Raw genomic sequence first — 20,237 nt, 5'->3', positions numbered from 1 at the left:
TCCCAGAGTTTACCCAAACTCATGTCCATTGAATCGGTGATGCCATCCAACCATCTCATCCTCTGTCATCCCCTTCTCCTCCCGCCCTCAATCTTTCCCAGCATCAGGGTCTTTTCAAAGGAGTTAGCTCTTCGCATCAGGTGGCCAAAGTATTGGAGTTTCAGCTTCAGCATCAGTCCTTCCAATGAACACCCAGGACTGGTCTCCTTTAGGATGGACTGGTTTGTTCTCCTTGCAGTCCAAGGGGCTCTCAAGAGTCTTCTCCAACACCATAGTTCAAAAGCATCAGTTCTTCAGTGCTCAGCTTTCTTCATAGTCCAACTCTCAAATCCATGCATGACCACTGGAAAAACCATGGCCTTGACTAGACGGACCTTTGTTGACAAAGTAATGTCTCTGCTTTTTAATATGCTGTCTAGGTTGGTCATAACTTTCCTTCCAAGGAGTAAGCATCTTTTAATTTCATGGCTGCAATCACCATCTGCAGTGATTCTGGAGCCCCCAAAATAAAGTCTGGACAGGGAGGCCTGGCGTGCTGCGATTCATGGGGTCGCAAAGAGTTGGACACGACTGAGCGGCTGAACTGAACTGAAAGTCCTTACTAGGACTTCCCCGGGGGTGCAAGTGGTAAAGAATCCACTTGCCAGTGCAGGAGATACAAGAGTTGAGGGTTCCATCCCTGGGTTGGGAAGATCTCCTGGAGTAGGAAATGGCAACCCACTTCAGTGTGTGACCCAAAAGAGATGGAAAACAAATTTGTGGAGGGGTCTATTATTTACTGGGCTTCCCAGGTGGTGCTAGTGGTAAAGAACCCCTCTGCCAGTGCAGGAGACATGATACGCAGGTTCGATCCCTGGGTCCTCTGGAGGAGGGAATGACAACCCACTCCAGTGTTCTTGCCTAGAGAATCCTGTGGACAGAGGAGCCTGGCGGGCTACAGTCAATGGGGTCGCAAAGAGTTGGACACAACTGAAGCAACTTAGCATGCTATTATTTACTCTGTTATAACACTGAAATAAGAGAGGATAGGATATTCACAGGTACAAGTGGCAATGCGAATACATTCTTAGCTGATACACAGAACCTTGGGGACCACCTTTGAGAAGGGAATGTGCTAACAGGGGTGCTGCAGAGAGACGTTTGCTATAGTCGTTATTTACCGCAGAGATGAGTTAGGCTGGGGAACCGCTTACCGGCCCGCCAGGTATAGGAACCTGACCCTCTTCTCAGTGTTAACAGCACAGCAAATATGTCTCTCTGTTAACAAATGTATCTGATGTGAGCGAGTTATAAGCCTGTTTTTTCACAGGTTCCTTTATCTGGCACCATCTCCCTCTGTAGTGCAGCTAAGCTTGCTATGTACAGCGAGGGGGAGATGATAAAAATAAACTGGCTCGTTTCCCTTTGCAGCGTTTCAAATCTAGCACCATGTCAGGTTGGATCCATAAGGTTTCATAAGAGGGAGATTAGAAAAAGGAAAACCCAAGTTTATTTTCTCATGAAATTAAAAAAAAAAAAAAAAAGAAATTAGAGCACAATGAAGAGAAAGAATCCTCCTCAGGAAACTTGCTCCAGGACAACCGCATGCTTTTATGGGAAAAGAACCAGTGACAAAGACTCAGAATGAAAGTGTTCAAGTACAATTGCTTTCAGAGGGAAGAATTTCAGCCTCTGTCTGGTGCTTTTTGGGAAACAAATAACTTGTCATAAATCGATGTTGTCAGTAAATTGGGGTTGTGTGTTCTGTCTCTTTCAAGGAAAAACTGGCCACGCAGAGGTAGTCCGGGTGGTGTACCAGCCAGAACGCATCAGCTTTGAGGAACTGCTCAAGGTCTTCTGGGAGAATCATGACCCGACCCAAGGTAGATGAGTGAGCCAGTATTTAATTATCTTACTAATTACAGCTGGGATAATTAGTGTTTGAGCTGCACGGAAGAGATGAACCTTGAAATCACACAGGAGCTCAAGAATATGATTGCAGACATTTATTGACGGAGAAGGGGATGGGGCTGGGGGAAAGAGGGCGAGAGAATAAAGGCACAGCCCCCCATCTGCGCCCCTCCCTCCTTTACAGCTGTCAGGGGTGGGAAAATTCCCACAGAGAAAGACGCCAGACAATAGAGATTCGTTCACCTTTGATTATTGCATTCTTCCTCCTTAATGCAGTCTTTTGTCTACAAAATTAAAGTGTCTTTCTAGCAGCTCCAAAGTTTTCCTGATTTATGGTTCCTTTATTTCCCTGAATTTAGCCTTTCTCATCTTTTGACGTTATCAGCCTTTTTTTTTCCTTTAAATGTCTGAGGGTGAAAAAAAAAAAAAAACAAAGGTAAAATGCAGTATACAATGGGTTCACAATGTTTGGGTTATTTAAATATTTATTTTGTCTTCTTTGGAATTTATTGTATGTAGATATTAATATATTTGGGCTGTAAACAATGGTGGTCAGGAATTTTATTTGAATGCACACACAAGCGAATATCTCATGTTGGCAAATATCATTGTAATATCCAATAATGGAGCGGTTTCCAGACTTCAACTTAACAGCCTTACAAGCACTGCTTTGCCAGTGTGATGATCTGATACTATGAGTCTTATGAACTGAAAAGTCCAAATGTACGATATGATTTTCACAAACCCTGTTCATTTAGCAGGCTTCCCTGGTGGCTCCGATGTAATGAATCTGCCTGCAATGCAGGAGACTGGGGTTTGATCCCTGGGTTGGAAATGGCTATCCACTCCAGTATTCTTGCCTGGAGAATTCATAACCTACATCTAACTAGGCTGGAATTCTGTTGGCTTTAACAAAATATGTGGGCTTCCCAGCTGGCACAGAGGTGAGAGAACTTGACTGTCAGTGCAAGAGATGCAGGAGACGTAGGTTCAATTCCTGGTCAGGAAAATCCCCTGGAGAAGGAAGTGGCAAGTCACTCCAGCATTCTTGCCTAGAAGATCCCATGGACAGAGGAGCCTGGCAGGCTACCGTCCATGGGGTCGCAAAAGATAGCAGTTGGTCTGTTTAATGAAAATATTTTCCCTTTGGTGTCAGGTCTTGTGGGAGTGGGTGAGTGGTGGTGGCTGTTTCCTGATGAATGGATGTGTTCTTCCAAACGTGCATTGTGTTTTGGGGTGGAACCTTACCAAGATCCCAGCAACCCCAGCGCCAGGTTGGTAAGTCCTGAGTCCTGGTTACACCTGAGTCCAGGGTGATTTCCCAGAAGGCAAGGGTCAGAGCTAAGGCAAGGACAGCAACATCATCAGCAGAGGAGCCAGGGTCCGGCAGGTCCAGGATGCAGGCTCATCCAGCAGGCTGACTGAAGGTGGGAATGAGGCCAGGAGCAGGTTCTCCGTGACCATCAAGTCTGGTTGACGTGGGGGGAAGAGTCCCTGGTGGGGAAGCAGTGAGATGGAGGCAGGGAGGTATAAGACTGTTAAGGACAAGAGTGCCATCATCAGAAAGTTCAGATGCCGCCCTGGTTTGGACTGCCGCACTGTCATGTCATATAAGAACAGCAGGCCTGATGGCTTAGACATCCGTGGCTCAATGAGAAACTGATTGGTGAGCTCCATAAAGGAGGAGGGTGATGGCCAGGATCATTCTGAGGAGCCTTTGATTCAGAGGCAGCAGCCTCTTGCTCAAAGCCGAGGGTCAAGGCAGGATGCTGGGGGCGCCAGAGTTCTAAGTGAAGACACCTATCAGGAGGCCAGGTGAGCCTGAAGTCATGGAGCAGACAGGCTCTGTGCGGGCCCACAAGGCTGGGTATGTGACCTTGGCCTGGCCACCCGTGTCCTGATAGAACCACCTTGTTCTTGGCCTCTGCAACATTTTAAAGAAGGTGAAGTCTGCCATCTACTTCTCTCTCCTTAATCCTCTTAACGTCTTACCCATTTTATCATTTTTGGGGGATGGGGATGTGAACCATTTTTAATGGTCTTTATTGAATTTGTTACAATATTGTTTCCATTATATGTTTGGGTTTTTTGGCCCCGAGGCATGTGGGATCTTGGCTCCCCGACCAGGGATTGAACCCACACCCCCTAAATTGGAAGGTGAAGCTTAACCACTGGGCCGCCAGGGAAGTCCCTACCTGTTTTGTCACATCTTTACTAGTGCACCTCAGGTCACTAGTTCTCGCCCCTGATTCTCAGGGGAATTCCACCTGCAAAAGCATTTTATTAGAGTCTCTTGTTCTCCCCATCCCATGGATCAGATGGTCTCAACTTTGAAAATTCTTGGTTTCTATCGGTATGAATTTGCTAGGGCTGCCATCATAAAGTATCACAGACTGGGTGGCTTAACCAACAGAAATGAATTTTCTCACAGTCCTGGAGGCTAGGAGACAAAGTTGAAGGCATTGGCAGGGTTGGCTTCATGTTGGCTTGTCAATGGCTGTCTTCTTCTCATATAGCCTTCCCTCTGTGTGTGTCTGTGTCCTAATCTCTTTGTATAAGCTCAGACAGTAAAGCGTCTGCCTGCAATGTGGGAGACCCGGGTTCAGTCCCTGGGTTGGGAAGATCCCCTGGAGAAGGAAATGGCAACCCACTCCAGTACTCTTGCCTGAAAATTCCATGGGCTGAGGAGCCTAGTAGGCTACAGCCCATGGGGTTGCAGAGTCAGACATGACTGAGCAACTTCACTTTCACGAGTCAGATTGGATGGGGGCCCACCCAGAAGGCCTCATTTAATCTTAATCATTAAAGACTCTGTCTCCAGATTCAGTTACACTCAGTACTGGAGATTAGAGCTTCACCATGTAAATTATGAGAGGAGGTGGGACACACTTTAGCCCATAGCACAGTCTGATAATGTAATATTTAATAGGTTGATGTGCTGGTTTTTCAGAGGTACTTTTTTCTGACATGGTGTTCATAGGCTTATAGACTGAAAGAGACTCTAGAGATCATCTGTTCCAACCTCAGCTTCAATTCTATGAGTCAGAAGATGAATTTGCTCATGATGGGGGTCACAGACAATGGGATTGGAGTATTGAGTGACCTATTCTTACACTAATATTTTGGATAAATTATACATGTAGGAGGAGAGTTTTTCTACCCTTGTGTGTACTTGTTTCTGCTTAGAGTAGTGCTTCATGCAGTGTACACAGTCATGCATTAAATCCCGAGGTATCTCATCTTCCCACATTATTATTATAATTATTTTTTAGATGATTCAGTGTAATGGGTCACGGTAAGAATCTTTTTCTGCCTTGTAGGGTTTCCTATGACCCTTCTGGAAATATGGCTAATGGAATGATCTATATGGTCTAGGCCTGATTAGTCACAGTATCTTCCTGTTGTTACCAGTGTTCGATCCAAACAACAGGCGTGTGACTCCAGCAGAACCAACTGCAGTCTTTCCCTGGGAGTGTTGCGTGTTGTCACTTGGCTTGGGTGCCAGGGGAGGTGCTCTGTGTGTGGGAATAACCCCTCTGTGTGGGGTTATTCCCACACACAGAGCACCTGACCACGTGGCCCCCGAACTTCCCCAGTCTCCAGACACCGTGTCAGAGCCTGACATTTAGATCTGGGTTCTGGCCCCAGTTGCACCTCTTCCCAACCTCGCAACCTTGGCCAAGAAACTTAATCTGAAACTCTGTTTTCTCATCTACAGAAAGGGGATAATAATGTCTATCCTACCCACTTCTTGGGTTGTCATAGGAATGAAATGAAACCATGTGAAAATCAGTTGAAAGAACCATGGTCAAAAACCAGGGTCAAGAACCCTGCAGGTAGGTGGTGGCTTGTAGCTGTGTCCTTCTCAACACAATACAGTGGCACCACAGTTATTTATTTATTTTTGTTTCTTTGATTTCTGTGGGGAACTATTTACCGTCTGCCTACTACACTGTGGGTTTTCTACCACGAAAGCTCTTTTGTACTTCCTGCTATTTGGAAAGATTTCCACATTGCTTGTGTTCTCATTTTGTGATGAAACTGCTGGTGGTGATAGTGATGAGGTTGATAGAAAGCTCCTTATCTTTGCTGCTGATGCAGTCCTCAGAAGAACCAGATAAAGTCCCAGCCTCTCATTGCGTGCTCTGCGTCCCCGTGTCTCGTGTGCTCTGTGCATGAATTCCATCATTTTGGTCCTCCTGTTTCTGCATAGGAATGCAGGTCCCAGACCCTGAACCTTGGGCCAGACCACAAACACACAAGTACACAATGTGGAGACTCAGCTTTGCCTTACTTGATTGCATAAACCTGACTTCTCTATTCCAACCTGTTTCACTCATCTCAGTCCTGAGGGAAAGGACGACACATTCATGAAGTACCCCTTACGGCCCAGTCTCAGTGGTAGACGCTTTATACCTATGATTTCATTTAACCCTACCATAACCTGATGAACTGGGGTTTACTGTCTTCACTTAATAGAAGAGGAGAAATGAGATTCCAGAATACTGACAGTCTTGCTTGATGGTGTTGGCAGTATTTGAACACAGCTCTGACCAAAGCCCAAATCTATTTTCTTTTCCCTACACTGGAGGGATCCATGCTTCCTGATGACCTCTTCTAAGGATAAGCATTGTTCAGGATCCCCCATATAATATAGCTGTGCCCCAACAACCTTTTTAAAGCGAATATATGAAGATGCTACTACAAATTTAATCATGCTGTAAATTTAATGCCCCTTTTGTTAACCAGCGCCATGCCACTTACCTCTGCAAAATGCAAATGCTCCCATGCATAATGTGCTCAACAGTCACTAGGCCACACCTGCTGCCCAGTTGGATGTATGGACCTCTGGTAGTAACTCCAGACCTTCCCAGGGACTAAGACACAGATGGGGAATTTCTCCAGTGTACTACCAAGGAAGCAGTGGCCTTTCTGCAGAGGCCTTCTGGCTGAGACTGTGAACTGAACCCAATATCAGTTTCCCCATTTCTAAAGGATTGCAATTTCAGCTGGATGTGCAGCCACCAATAAAAACTGAGTTTCCCAGACTCTGAATGACTAAGTATAGCCACATGTCCATAACCAGACTAGAAGAGCATGAGTACCAGTGATAGTGTGAACTTCCGGGTTAAGTGCACTTAGAGGAAGGGCAGCTGATGTCCGCTTCCGGGTCCAGTGCACGTGGAGGAAGGGCAGCTGATGTCCGCTTCCGGGTCCAGTGCACGTGGAGGAAGGGCAGCTGATGTCCGCTTCCGGGTCCAGTGCACGTGGAGGAAGGGCAGCTGATGTCCGCTTCCGGGTCCAGTGCACGTAGAGGAAGGGCAGCTGATGTCCGCTTCCGGGTCCAGTGCACGTAGAGGAAGGGCAGCTGATGTCCGCTTCCGGGTCCAGTGCACGTAGAGGAAGGGCCATTCTCTTCTCCTCTCTCCCGTCTCACATACTGCCTGTGGTTGCAATGATGACTGTCTTGGACCACAGGGATGGGGGCCTCACCCTTGTAATTGAGGACCTACAAGATAGAAGGTTCCAGAGTCAGTACCCCAGGCTGGACTCTTTATGCAAGAACTGCCTTCTCTAAGCTACTGTTATTTTAGTTCATTTCAGGCCTTTTTTTCCTTTTTTTCTTCTCCTACAACAGTTGTACTAATCCTTACTAAAATAGCTTTCAATATAAGCTGGTGATGAACTCCCAGTCACTCCTCTGAAGATCTTAATTAAAATGTTTCTTAATTAAAACGTCTTTAATCAAATCTGTTAAGAGTATGGACTCTAGGGTCAGAGGATATGGCTTTAAGCAGTCCTGCCACATGATGTCTGTGTGGCCCAGGGAAGTTAACAGTCACTCACCACCTCTTTTCTCTGTGCCTGACCACCGGGTCCCAGCTCTAATTGCTCTAATTGCTCTCATCTGGCTGCCACGCCAGTCTTCACCTGGCCTTACCCTTTCCTGATCTAGCACCCATAGTGACCTGTCAGAAGCACAAAAAGGAAGTACGTCCCTCTCCTGACTTTTCTTTGTGATGATATACACACTCTTCAGACTTCCACAGTACCTTAGTGGCAAAGAATCCGCCTGTAATGCAGAAGCTGCAGGTTTGATCCCTGGGCCTGGAAGATCCCCTGGAAGAGAGCATGGCAACCCACACCAGTATTCTTGCCTGGAGAATCCCATAGACAGAGGAGCCTGGTGGGCTACAGTCTATGGGTTCCCAGAGTTTGACACAACTGAGCGACTAACCCTTTTGGAAAGTAAGCTTCATATTAAATAATTTTTCACTGAACAGCTGGATGAATGAACTCCAGTTTTCCCATCTGTACAATGGTTGCTCTCTCATCAGTGGTGTCAGGATGTATTAAGGAATGTAGTCTGTTGTGCAGAGCCTAGCGCTGGGTACAGAATAACGACGTTGTATATAATAGCCGCCATCCTCATCCTGCCCATGTCCTAAAGAGCCATTTCACCAGCTCCCATCCATCTGCCTTGCTTTCTTTCATACCCCAGTACTTCTTGGTTTTTTTCTTTTTCGTTTCCCCCATCATGTTCTGAATACCCATGATCATCCCTTACACTTGGTTCATACCCTTTATCCTCAATCAACATTCCTTTTCCTGCCATGCCCACCCTCCACCCTCCCACAGGGAGCCCCCGGTTGTGCTCAGTGGCTTCATCTGTCTGCCCTCATGGGCCACATTGTCTCTGGTGTTGGTTTCATGGAGCCCTGGGACCACATACCCGAGCTTGCTGCCTTCCCCTCAGAGCCAACAGTAGGGGATTAATGTGGTTTGTCAGCTTGTGGTTGGAACTAAAGACCTCAAGGAGTCTTCTGCATTCAGTGCCCATGGACCACCCATTCCCCCCTCCCAGCCTACTCCCACACTCCCTGTGCAGCCTTGTTCAAGGTGCATGGTTCCCAGGAGGTCCCCAGAAAGTACGGAGCCGGGCTGGTCCACTCCATCTTTGGCAGGTTTGCTTCATAGCCTGTCTCCAGGTGCACCGTAGAGAAGCCAGTGCCCTGTGCTGTCTACTGAGGAACGTTGATGGGAGAGAAAAAAAATCCTCTTGTGTTTTCTCAACAAGTTGCCATTTAAGTGCTGGTGCTTATATATTTGAACTTGCCAAATTAACATCTGAACTTCATTGTGCTGACCCTTTGAAGTTAGTTTTTTTGAAAATAAGTCTCCAGTTTTGAAGGACTATCCCTTTTTTAGCCCACGTACGAGGAATCTATCATCTGCAAATAATTAGACAGTGGGAATTATATTGTATTGCTAATGAGCAGATGTGCATACTTATAGTGGAGGAACAGCTGCACACATACAAAATGCAAAAACGACCCAAACCCAGCATTATGAATTCTGAAAGGAATTGCATTCTTTTAAGAATTTCAGAAATAGGAGAAAAAAAAGAAACAAAGGATTTAACTGATGCTTTTCTTTATTAATTGTTCTTTCAGTTGCACTTTTCCTTGCACAACATTATCACACGTGGACATAGCTTCCTTGCTACTTGCAAATGTGCTATTTGCACTTTCAAATTCCTCTCTCATGTAATACTGTCAAGCTTATAGTTAACATTTTTCCTCTGCCTTTCTAGTGCTTTAAGGGTTTGGTGCCTACAGACTCAATGACAGACTCCTACTGGGTGTTTACTCTGGGCTGGGCATAGTGCTAGGTTCTTAATGTGCATGTGATCCCATTTGATCCTTAAAGCAACCCAAGAGTAGGCAGTCTTAGACCCATTTTACAGATGAACAGATGGGCCCAGGGAGATGAAATGATTTGCCATGAGTCAGTTAGTACATTAATGTCAGAGCTGGGATTTGGACCTACCAGTTCAATTTCAAACCTTGTGTTACTTCCATTGTATGGTATGTGGTCCTGCATTGTCACAAGATGCTATGGACTGACAGAATACACAGCTGCGTGCTAACCTGCAACAGCAGCAAATTATCCAATGAAGAGTATGTGTCCTCATGAGCACCTCGTAATAGCTCTTACAATTTTGTAATCCTTTTAAGGATTTTCAGTAATAAAAGGTTCAAGTAGACGTTTTTTTATACTATAAATCAAAATTTGTTTGTAATGGCTAGTGTGGTACCAGTGTGTGTGTGTGTGTGTATGCGTGCGCACACACTCAGTCATGTCTGACTCTTTGTAGCCTGCCAGCTCCTCTGTCCATGGGATTTCCCAGGCAAGAATACTGGAGTGGAGTGGGTTGCCATTTTCTTCTCCAGAGGGTCTTCCTGACCCAGGAATCAAACCCATATCTCTTGAGTCTCATGCATTGGCAGGCGGATTCTTTACCACTGACACCACCTGGGAAGCTCAGAAGAGTTTAGGAATGCTACTATCTTTTGTCAGCCTATACAAAGGGCACATATCCGAGAATTTCCCTTGAAAGATGTGATTGGATCAGTGAATTCAAATAGACTTTTGCAGACTTTTGGCCAAGAAGAATTCCACATATCTTAGATTGGAATGGTTAGGTCATTTCAACTCTGCTGATCAGTTCCTGAAATAATATAAAATCAATAAGAAGAAATGAAGTCAGAAGAATGAATTCACATAAAAGAATATTAAATTAGATAGGAGGCAAAATTAGAAACGATAACATTGGCAGAAACTAGAATTTCCAGGTTCTTAAATGGCAGACTAAGCTATTTGGATCAGCTATCTCATCAAAAGCCACTCAACATGTTGGATAAGATATAAAAAAACATATTAAAAGCATCATATCAAAATACTGATGAAATGATTATGAATTACCATGTTAAAATTGAAGGGAACACAGGAATCTAGAAAGGTAAGCAGGTGGCTAGGAAGTTTGCCAGTTCCAGAAGAGTTGAGTCTTGAAGGTCTTATTAACAAACTACAATGAGATGCCCCTTCACACCTGTCAGAATAGCTAACATCAGAAACTCTACTAATAATAGATGTTGGCTAGGATTTGGAGAAAAGGAAACCCTTGTTCACTCTTGGTAGGAATTTAATTGGGGCAGTCACTAAGGAAAACTGTATGCAAGTTCCTCACAAAACTAAAAATAGACCTGCCATATGATCTAGCAATTCCACTCTTTTATATATATCCTCCGCAAAAGAAAATTGAAAACATTAACTTGAAAAGATACATGCACCCCAGTTTTCATAGCACCATTACTTACAGTATTCAAGATATGGAAGTAACCCAAGTGTTCATTAACAGATGAACGGAAAGAGAGGTTGTGGGGGGTGTGTGTGTGTGCACACGCATGTGTGCGCGCATGCGCAATGGAATATTACTCAGTCATAAAAATTATATGCTACCATTTGCAGCAGTGTGGATGGACCTAGAGCGTATTATATTTAGTCAAATCAGAGAAAGACAAATGATCTATGTTGTCACTTATATGTAGAATCTAAAAATTAACACAAACGTGTGTAACAAAACAGAAACAGACTTGCTAATGTAAAGAACAAATTAGTGCTTACTACTGGGGAGACGGGAGGAGAGGGGCACCATAGGGGTAGAAAGTTAAAGTACAAACTACTAGGTATAAAATGAATAAGTGCAGGTCATCTAAAACCCCCGGTCCCAACTTCCTGGGCCACCGAGCCTGGCCTTTGAATGAAGTTTCTGAAAACCAAGCAAAGCCCCAGGGCGAGCTTAACATGTAGGCTGTAAATAAATAATAAAACCTGCCAGCTTCGTCGCCAAGAACTCCAGGCAAATTTGTGCTGAAATTCCATGTGAAACGAATGCATTTTCTACCTCCTGGTTCCTGCCGCACTGTCCAGGTCACTCACCCCCGAGCTCTGGCTTTGACTCAAGGTCAGTAGTTGAAACCACAGTGACAAAGAGTCAGCTAACTTTTGCGGAAGCAAGAGCAAGTACACAGACCCTAAGTCACTAAGTTGTGTCTGATTCTGTGATTCTGTGGACTGCACTATGAGTGGAGTAGTGGAGGCTCCTCTGTCCTCCACGACCTCCTGGAGTTTGCTCAAATTCACGTCCATTGAGTTTGTGATGCTAATTAACCATTTCATGCTCTGCTGCCCCTTCTCCTTCAGTCTTCCCCAGTATCAGAGTCTTTTAATACAGTCAAATGTCAAACAGCCTGAAACCGTGGATATTAATGTATGACTGCAGGATAACTTCCTTGTATTAGGAAGTAAACACCAGGGCTGGCAGAGGGATGGTGGCAGAACCTGTGGGCTAGGTGGGAAGCTCACCCTCTGAGAGGAAGGGAAGTAGGGACCGCTGCTGCCAAGGAGTGAGGAGACACCTGGAGGCCAAGGGTCAGGCCACTGCTCTCTCCTCCAGCAGCAGACACCGCAGAGATTGTGCAGCCGGTGGGTGCACTGGCCACCAATGGCGACCCTGCGCACAGGTGTCAGTGTAGAAGCCAAGATGGGAGCTTCCAAAAGTACTTTCAGAAAAATGAGTGAACCTCAGTACACAAACACAGGGACCTGAAAGACCACAGTAAGCCTTGTTACTGAGTTTGAGAGCAGAAGAGACTGCAATTATACACTTAAGTTCTTTCCATATTTGGACCCCTGCCTGTCTATAATGAATTGTCCTCAGATAGAGAACTGAATCCTAAAAGGTTGCAGCATTCTTGAAGTTATGCAAAAAACTAAAGTAGTGTGTGGCTTATCTAGGAGGTAAAGATGGGAATGGCTTCTGCTTGGTTGGTGCCTTCTTGAAGAGAAATACTTTTGCTCAGCTTAAGATCAAGCCCTAAGCCTTTGGAGTGGGAGCACTGACCCCAAGACCCTAGACTACCAGAGAACTAACCCTGCTGCTGCTGCTGTTGCTAAGTCGCTTCAGTCATGTCTGACTCTGTGCGACCCCCATAGACGTTAGCCCAACAGGCTCCCGCGTCCCTGGGAATTTCCAGGCAAGAATGCAGGAGTGGGTTGCCATTTCCTTCTCCAATGCATGAAAGTGAAAAGTGAAAGTGAAGTTGCTCAGTCGTGTCCGACTCTTAGCGACCCCATGGACTGCAGCCCACTAGGCTCCTCCGTCCATGGGATTCTCCAGGCAAGAATACTAGAGTGGGTTGCCATTGCCTTCTCCGAGAACTAACCCTGCTGCTGCTGCAAAGTCACTTCAGTTGTGTCCGACTCTCTGTGACCCCATAGATGGCAGCCCACCAGGCTCCCCCGTCCCTGGGATTCTCCAGGCAGGAACACTGGAGTGGGTTGCCATTTCCTTCTCCAATGCATGAAAGAGAAAAGTGAAAGTGAAGTCACTCAGTCGTGTCCAAGGGAGTATCAAATAGTGAGAACTCACACAAATGAAACCACTTGAATACAAGACACAGCATCACCCAACCATCAGCAGTCTGTGCAGGATGCCTCATCTAAGCAAAAATAAAAGCAAAAATACAAACCCATTCATCAGCAGACAGGATTACCACCTCACTCACTCTTGCCCATCAGAAGAAAAACAAAGAAACAAACAAAAACTCAGCAGAAATCTCATGTTATACAAAGCTTACACAAACCACTGGGCCAACCTTAGGAGTGCAGAAACAAAAAGGAAGAAAGAATTCAACCTTATTCAAGGAAAGAATTCAACTTTCCTTGAAGTCTGGGAAAAGGAGACCTCAAACACAATAAGTTAAAAAAATAATGAAAAGGCAGAAAACTACTACACAGGTGAAGGAACAAACTAGAAACACAGAAGTCCAAATAAGTGAAGAGGAAATAGGCAAACTACCTGAAAAAGAATTCAGAATAATGATAGTAAAGATAATCAAAAACCTTGAAAACAAAATGGAGAAAATGCAAGAATCAATTAACAAAGACCTAGAAGAACAAGAATAAACATACAGAGGCAAACAATACAATTACTGAAATTAAAAATACTCTAGAAGGAATCAATAGCAGAATATCTGAAGCAGAAGAATGGATCAGCTGAGCTGAAAGATAAAATGGTGGAAATAACTTCTGAAGAGCAGAATAAAGTAAAAAGAATGAAAAGGATTGAGGATAGTCTCAGACACCTCTGGGACAATATCAAATGCACCAAAATTTGAATTATAGGGGTCCCACAATAACCTCAGATATGCAGATGACACCACCCTTATCGCAGAAAGTGAAGTGGAACTAAAAAGCCTCTTGATGAAAATGAAAGAGGAGAGTGAAAAAGTTGGCTTAAAGCTCAACATTCAGAAAACTAAGATCATGGCATCTGGTCCCATCACTTCAGGGGAAATAGATGGAGAAACAGTGTCAGACTTTATTTTGGGGGCTCCAGAATCACTGCAGACGGTGATTGCAGCCATGAAATTAAAAGACGCTTACTCCTTGGAAGGAAAGTTATGACCAACCTAGATAGCATATTAAAAAGCAGAGACATTACTTTGCCAACCAAAGTCTGTCTAGTCAACGCTATGATTTTTCCTGTGGTCATGTATGGTTGTGAGAGTTGGACGGTGAAGAAAGCTGATTGCTGAAGAATTGATGGTTTTGAACTGTGGTGTTGGAGAAGACTCTTGAGAGTCCCTTGGACTGCCAGGAGATCCAACCAGTCCATTCTAAAGGAGATCGGTCGTGGGTGTTCATTGGAAGGACTGATGCTAAAGCTGAAACTCCAATACTTTGGCCACCTCATGCGACAAGTTGACTCACTGGAAAAGACTCTGATGCTGGGAGTGATTGGGGGCAGGAGGAGAAGGGGACGACAGAGAATGAGATGGCTGGATGGCATCACCAACTTGATGGACATGAGTTTGTGAACTCCGGGAGTTGGTGATGGACAGGGAGGCCTGGTGTGCTGCAATTCATGGGGTCGCAAAGAGTCAGTCACGACTGAGCGACTGAACTGAACTGAACTGAGAAGAAGAAGAGAAAAAGAAAGGGTATGAGAAATTTTTTGAAGAGATTATAGTTAAAAATTTCTCCAGCATGAAAAAGGAAATAGTCAAGTCCAAGACGCATGAAGAGTCCCATACAGGATAAACCCAAGGAGAAACACACGAAGACATATACTTATCAAACTAACAAAGACTAAACACAAAGAAAGAATATTAAAAACACCAAGGAGAAGCAACAAGTAACATACAAGGAAAACCCTATACACTTAACAGCTGATCTTCCAGCAGAAACTCTGCAGGCCAGAAGTGAATGTCAGGATATATTTAAAGTATTGAAAGGGAAAAATCTACAACCAAGATTACTGTACCCGGCAAGAATCCCACTCAAAATTGATGGAGAAATAAAATTTTTCAGACAAGCAAAATTTAAGAGAATTCAGTACCATCAAACCAGCTTTATGCAAATGTTAAAGGAACTTATATAGTCAAGAAATACAAGAGAAGAAAAAAGATCTACAAAGTCAACCCCAAACAATTAAGAAAATGGCAATAGGAACATATATATCAATAATTACTTTAAATGTAAATGGATTAAATACTCCAACCAAAAGACACAGACTGGCTGAATGGATACAAAAACAAGACCCATGTATGTGCTGTCTACAAGAAACCTACTTCAGACCTCAAGACACATATAGACTGAAAGTGAGAGGCTGGAAAAATATATTCCATGCAAATGGGAAGTAAAAGAAAGCTAGCATATCATATCAGACAAAATAGATCTTAAAGAAGATTATAATAGATAAGGAAGGACACTACATAATGATCAAGGGATCAGTCCAAGAGGAAGACATAGCAATTATAAATAATCTATGCACCCAACAGAGGAGCCCCTCAATGCATAAGACAAGCACTAACAGACATGAAAGGAGACACTGGCAACAACACAGTCATCGTAGGAGACTGAAACACCCCACTCACACCAGTGGACAGGTCAGAACAGGAAATTAACGAGGAAACACAAGTCTTAAATGATACACTAGACGAGATGGAGCTCACTGATATCTTCAGGACATTCCTTCCACATGCAGAAGAACACACCTTCTTCTCAAGGGCACATGGAACATTCTCCAGGCTAGACCACATCTTGGGTCACAAATCAAACCTCAGTAAATTTAAGAAAACTGAAATTGTATCAAGCATCTTCTCCAACCACAGCGCTATGAGACTAGATATCAATTACAAGAAAAAGACTGTAAGAAACACAACACATGGAGATTAAACAATATGTTTCTAAATAACCAATAGGTTACTGAAGAAATCAAAAGGGAATTCAAAGAATTTCTAGAAACAAATAGCAATGAAAACACAATAACTCAAAACCTATGGGATGCAGCAAAATCAGTTCTAAGAGGGAAGTTTATAGCAATACAGTCCTACCTCAAGAAACAAGAAAAACATCGAATAGACTAACTTTACACCTAAAACAACCGGGGAAAAAAAGAACATTTCTGTATATTAACAATGAAAAATCAGAAAGAGCAATTAAGGAATCAATCCCATTCACCATTGCAACAAAAGCAATTAAATATCTAGGAATAAACTCACCTAAGGAGACAAAAGAACTGTACACAGAAAATTATAAGACACCGATGAAAGAAATCAAAGATGACACAAACAGATGGAGAGAGATTCCATGTTCCTGGGTAGGAAGAATCAATATTGGGAAAATGACTATACTACCAAATGCAATCTACAGATTCAGTGCAATCCCTATCGAATTACCAATGGCATTTTTCACAGAACTAGAGCAAAAACTTTCACAATTCATGTGGAAACACAAAATACCCCGGATAGCCAAAGCAGTCTTGAGAAAGAAGAATGGAGCTGGAGGAATCAACCTTCCTGTCTTCAGATTGTACTACAAAGCTACAGTCATCAAGATAGTACAGTACTGGCACAAAAACAGAAATATAGACCAATAGAACAAGATAAAAAGCCCAGAAATAAACCCATGCACCTATGGTTACCTTATTTTTTGACAAATGAGGCAAGAATATATAATGGGGCAATTATGGTGCAGGGAAAGCTGGACTGCTCCAGGTAAAAGAATGACACTTGAACACTTCCTAACACCATACACAAAGATAAACTCAAAATGGATTAAAGACCTAAATGTAAGATCAGAAACTATGAAAGTCTTAGACGAAAACATAAGCAGAACACTTGATGACATATATCAAAGCAAGATCTTTTATGACCCACCTCCTAGAGTAACGGAAATAAAAACAAAGGTAAATAAGTGGGACTTGATTAACCTTAAAAACTTTTGCACAGTAAAGGAAACTATAAGCAAGGTGAAAGACAACCCTCAGAGTGGGAGAAAGTAATAGCAAATGAAACAACTGACAAAAGATTAATTTCCAGAATATACAAGCAGCTCATACAACTCTATACCAGAAAAACAAACAACCCAATAAAAAGTGGGGAAAAGACCTCCACAAACATTTCTCCAAAGAAGACATAAGATGGCCAACAAACACATGAAAAGATGCTCAGTATCGCTCATTATTAGAGAAATGCAAATCAAAACCACAATGAGATATCACCTCACACCAGTCAGAATGGCCATCCTCCAAAAGTCTACAAACAATAAGTACTGGGGACAGTGTGGAGATAAGGGAAAGCTCATGCACTGTTGGTGGGAATGTAAATTGGTACAGCCACTATGGAAGATGGTAAGGAAATTCCTTAAAAAACTAGGAATAAAGCCACCGTATTACCCAGCAGTCCCACTCCTAGGCCTATACACTGAGGAAACCAAAACTGAAAAAGACACATGTATCCCATTGTTCATTGCAGCACTATTTACAATAGCTAGAACATGGGAGCAACCTAGATGTTCTAGCAAGCTAGAACATGGAAGATGTCCATTGACAGATGAATGGATAAAGAAGTTGTGGTACATATACACAATGGAATATGACTCAGCCATAAAAAGGAACACCTTTGAGTCAGTTCTTATGAGGTGGATGAACCTAGATCCTATTATACAGAGTGAAGTGAGTCAGAAAGGGAAAGATAAATATTGTATTCTAATGCACATATATGGAATCTAGAAAAATGGTACTTAAGAATTTACTTACAGGGCAGCAGTGGAGAAACACACATAGAGAATAGCCTTATGCACATGGGAGAGGGGAGGAGAGGGTGAGACATATGGAGAGAGTAACATGGACACTTCCATTACCATATGTAAAATAGATAGCCAGTGGGAATTTGCTGTATGTCTCAGGAAACTCAAACAGGGCTCTGTATCAACCTAAAGGGGTGGGATGGGGAGGGAGTTTCAAAAGGGAGGGGATATATGTATACCTATGGCTGATTTATGTTGAGATTTGACAGAAAACAGAATTCTGTAAAGCAGTTATCCTTCAATAAAAAATAAATTTTTTAAAAAAGCAATAAGGATATGTTGTACAACACAAGGAAATATAGTCATTATTTTGTAATAACTTTTTTACTTTAGAAAGTTGATATTTCATTTTTAAAATTTTTATTGGAGTATAGTTGATTTACAGTGTTGTGTTAGTTTCAGGTGTGAGCTTCCTGTTTCAGGTGGCTCAGTGGTTAAGGATCGCCTACAAGAGATGTGAGTTCTATCCTTGGGTCAGTAAGATCCCCTGGAGTAGGAAATGGCAACCCACTTCAGTATTCTTGCTTGGAAAATTCATTTGGGCAGAGGAGAATGGAAGGTCACAGTCCGTGGGATTGCAGAGGCAGACACGACTGAGCACACATGTCGGCTGGGTTAGCTTCAGGTGTACAGCAAACTGATTCAGCTATATGTAGACACATATCCACTCTTTTTCAGAGTCTTTTCCCATATAGGTCATTGCAGAGTACTGAGTAGGCTTCTTGCTCTATACAGTAGGTCCTTATTAGTTATCTGTTTTGTATACAGTGGTTTAAATTAAGTATAGTCTAAAAATGAAGTATAGTCCATAAAATATGGACTCACCATGCGGTACACCTGAAATGAATATAATATAAATAAATTACTCTTCAATAAAAATAAGTTAAAAAGAAAATTAAAATATTGTAAGAGGAGTGAAAAAAATAAATTCTAAGTAGATTACAGACCTAAATGTGAAAACAAAACTACAAAACTTCACATAGATAGTATTATTATGATCTTTGGTTTGAGAAGTGTTTCTTAAATAAGAAATAAAAAGCACTAGCCAAAGGGAAGCTATTTGATAAATTTAGCTATATTAAAATCACAACTTTGGTTCATCAGAAAACATCATAAAAAGATGTAAGAATAGATTATATTTGCCAACATATTAATATCTAAGACATATAAAAAGGAGATTTTTAAAATATCTGCAATAGATTTTTTAAAATGCAGGCCACTGACTAGAAAAATGGGCAAAGGACTTGTAGTGGTGAGGAAACATGAAATGATAGTCTATGCCATTATTAATCAAGGAAATGCAAGTTAAGATCAAGTGAGATTTCTTTACACAGCAAGTTCAGTTTAGTTCAGTTCAGTCCCTCAGTCGTGTCCAACTCTTTGCAACCCCATGGACTGCAGCACGCCAGGCCTCCCTGTCCATAACTCCTGGAGTTTACTCAAACTCATGTCCATTGAGTCGATGATGCTATCCAACCATATCATCCTCTGTCATCCCCTTCTCCTCCGACCCTCAATCTTTCCCAGCATCAGGATCTTTTCAAATGAGTCAGCTCTTCGCATCAGGTGGCCACAGTATTGGAGTTTCAGCTTCAATATCAGTCCTTCCAATGAACACCCAGGACTGATCTTTAGGATGGACTGGTTGGATCTCCTTGCAGTCCAAAGGACTCTCAAGAGTCTTCTCCAACACCGCAGTTCAAAAGCATCAATTCTTCTGTGCTCAGCTTTCTTCACAGTCTAACTCTCACATCCATACATGACCATTGGAAAAACCATAGCCTTGACTAGACGGACCTTTGTTGGCAAAGTAACGTCTCTGCTTTTTAATATGCTGTCTAGGTTGGTCATAACTTTCCTTCCAAGGAGTAAGCGTCTTTTAATTTCATGGCTGCAGTCACCATCTGCAGTAATTTTGGAGCCCAAAAAAATAAAGTCTGCCACTGTTTCCACTGTTTCCCTATCTATTTGCCATGAAGTGATGGGGCCAGATGCCATGATCTTACTTTTCTGAATGTTGAGCTTTAAGCCACCTTTTTCACTCTCCTCTTTCATCAAGAGGCTCTTTAGTTCTTCTTCACTTTCTGCCATAAGGGTGGTGTCATCTGTATATCTGAGGTTATTGATATTTCTCCCAGCAATCTTGATTCCAGCTTGTGCTTCCTGCAGCCCAGCATTTCTCATGATGTACTCCACATGTAAGTTAAATAAGCACAGTGACAATGTACAACCTTGACGTCCTCCTTTTCCTATTTGGAACCAGTCTGTTGTTCCATGTCCAGTTCTAACTGTTGCTTCCTGACCTGCATACAGATTTCTCAAGAGGCAGGTCAGGTGGTCTGGTTTGC

General features: G+C 43.0%; 1 protein-coding gene across 5 annotated transcripts in view; it reads left to right on the top strand.

Annotated features, from left to right (window-relative positions):
* MSRA (methionine sulfoxide reductase A) overlaps positions 1-20,237 on the top strand; it is a 376,536-nt gene that overhangs the window by 246,861 nt on the left and 109,438 nt on the right. For 4 of the 5 annotated variants that reach the window (XM_088837820.1, XM_055428052.2, XM_088837821.1 and 1 more), the window contains one exon: positions 1,758-1,862. The exons of the other annotated variant lie outside the window; for it this stretch is intronic. In XM_088837820.1, coding sequence (XP_088693946.1) covers positions 1,758-1,862 — 105 coding nt within the window. The remainder of the gene's footprint in view (positions 1-1,757; positions 1,863-20,237) is intronic. 5 annotated transcript variants of the gene reach the window in all.

Source organism: Moschus berezovskii, chromosome 7 (assembly GCF_049115385.1).
Source record: "Moschus berezovskii isolate FMDL1 chromosome 7, NW_MosBer_1.0, whole genome shotgun sequence".
Taxonomy (NCBI): domain Eukaryota; kingdom Metazoa; phylum Chordata; class Mammalia; order Artiodactyla; family Moschidae; genus Moschus; species Moschus berezovskii.
The sequence above is the reverse complement of the archived record's forward strand: the minus strand, read 5'-3'. Positions and strand labels throughout refer to the sequence as shown.